Source organism: Condylura cristata, unplaced genomic scaffold, assembly GCF_000260355.1.
Source record: "Condylura cristata isolate star-nosed mole 26May11 unplaced genomic scaffold, ConCri1.0 scaffold00006, whole genome shotgun sequence".
Taxonomy (NCBI): Eukaryota; Metazoa; Chordata; class Mammalia; order Eulipotyphla; family Talpidae; genus Condylura; species Condylura cristata.
Genome location: NW_004567107.1, coordinates 819,369 through 820,790, shown reverse-complemented (window position 1 = coordinate 820,790; position 1,422 = coordinate 819,369). Strand labels below are relative to the sequence as shown.

Sequence of the window (1,422 nt, the reverse complement as noted above, 5' to 3'; positions counted from 1 at the left end):
CCGGCCCAGGGCCGTCCCCCACAGCTGTGCTGCTGCCTCGGGCTGCGGGCACCCCGGCCCTGGAGGGGCTCCCCTGCGGGGACTGGGGAAGGGGCTGCTGCCTGCCAGGCCCGGACAGAGCCCCGGTCGCGGCCAGCGCTGTGTACCGAGCGTGCGGCGGGATGGCCAGTACCGTCCAGGGCCTGGGGCGCTTCATCGCTGGGACAGAAAGGGGGGTGGGGCTGGGGCAGGTGAGTGGAGGTGGGCGCAGCCCCCCCGGCCATCTGTCCCGTCCGGGCCCTGCCCACTAGGGAGAGCGCCACGCCTGCGGTGCCCACGCTGCAGCTGGACGGTGCCCTCTGACCCCAGCGGGAGGAACCGGCCCTGGCCTGGGGCCCGGGGCCATCACGGCGCCCCGTGTGGGCTGCTGGTGGGGACTCCAGCCCCCACCCCAGGCCCCCCACGCTGCCCACCACCCAGTGGTCAGCAGAGGAGCAAGGGGCCCCCGTGAGGCCCTGTCCCCGCTGGGCGTCCTCTCCTCTGTGGGGTCCCCGGATTCTGGAGCAGCTTCTCTGCCTCAGTTTCCCCGTGAGCGGGAGCCGGGCCTGAGGGGCGTGGTGCCCTGGCAGGGCCCAGCCCCGCGGTGGGGGGCGGCTGGCCGGGCCTCTCCTGGGCCGGACTGACAGGCCAGGCTCCCCGGCGGGCGCCTGCCCGGGCCGCGGGACATCCTGGCCGAGGGGAGCGGGAAGGCGCCTCCCTGCCCAGAAGTCTGTTTCCTCCCGGCCAGGAAGCGGGAAGTGAGTGTGGGGGTGCCGGCAGGCCGGGAACAATGGAGCCCCCAGGGGAGCTGCGTCAGAGCCTGACCTCTGGGCGGGGCTGTGGGCCTGAGTCCGGTGGCCGTGGGGGCGCGTGGGGGGCGCCGGCCGCCGGAGTAAACTGAGGCGGGAGAGCGGAAGCGCCCTGGGCCCCGAGTCCACTCGCTGCCTCGAGGGCGAGGGTGGGGAGCAGAGGAGCCCCCGCGCCCCGTCCTCTGTGGCCTCGGGTTGGGCCGGCACGAGCCCCCACACGGGAGCTGTGGGCGTGGCCGCGAGAGCCGCCCCCGTCCACGAGGTCCCACAGCTCCTTCGCAGCCGGGGTGCCCGCCACCGCTCCCCCTGCTCCCCACGGCCCCCGGAGGTGGGGCGCAGCGGCCGGCCTGCGCCCCCCCGCCCTCCTGCCCTCGCTGTCCTGCACGTGGCCACATGTCTGGGCCCTTCCCGCTGGCGGGGGCGCCCGCCCGCCCCCGCACCGGACATCTGGGTCTTTCCAGCCTGGGCGCGAGCCCCCGTGCGTCCCGGCCAGGCTGGGGGTGCAGCAGTCGGCTGCTGGCGGCAGGGTGGTGGGGAGCGCCGCTGTGGACGGGCGTCCTGTCTCAGCGCCGGGGAGCCCCGAGGGACGCGGGGG

General features: G+C 76.5%; 1 protein-coding gene across 1 annotated transcript in view; it reads left to right on the top strand.

Moving 5' to 3' along the window:
* Positions 1-161: 161 nt before the first annotated feature.
* The window catches only part of LOC101621396 (neurogenic locus notch homolog protein 1-like), an 82,711-nt gene continuing 81,450 nt past the window's right edge, over positions 162-1,422 (top strand). Inside the window, exon 1 of the mRNA XM_012721177.1 lies at positions 162-230. Within this exon, the coding sequence (XP_012576631.1) occupies positions 162-230 (69 nt within the window). The remainder of the gene's footprint in view (positions 231-1,422) is intronic.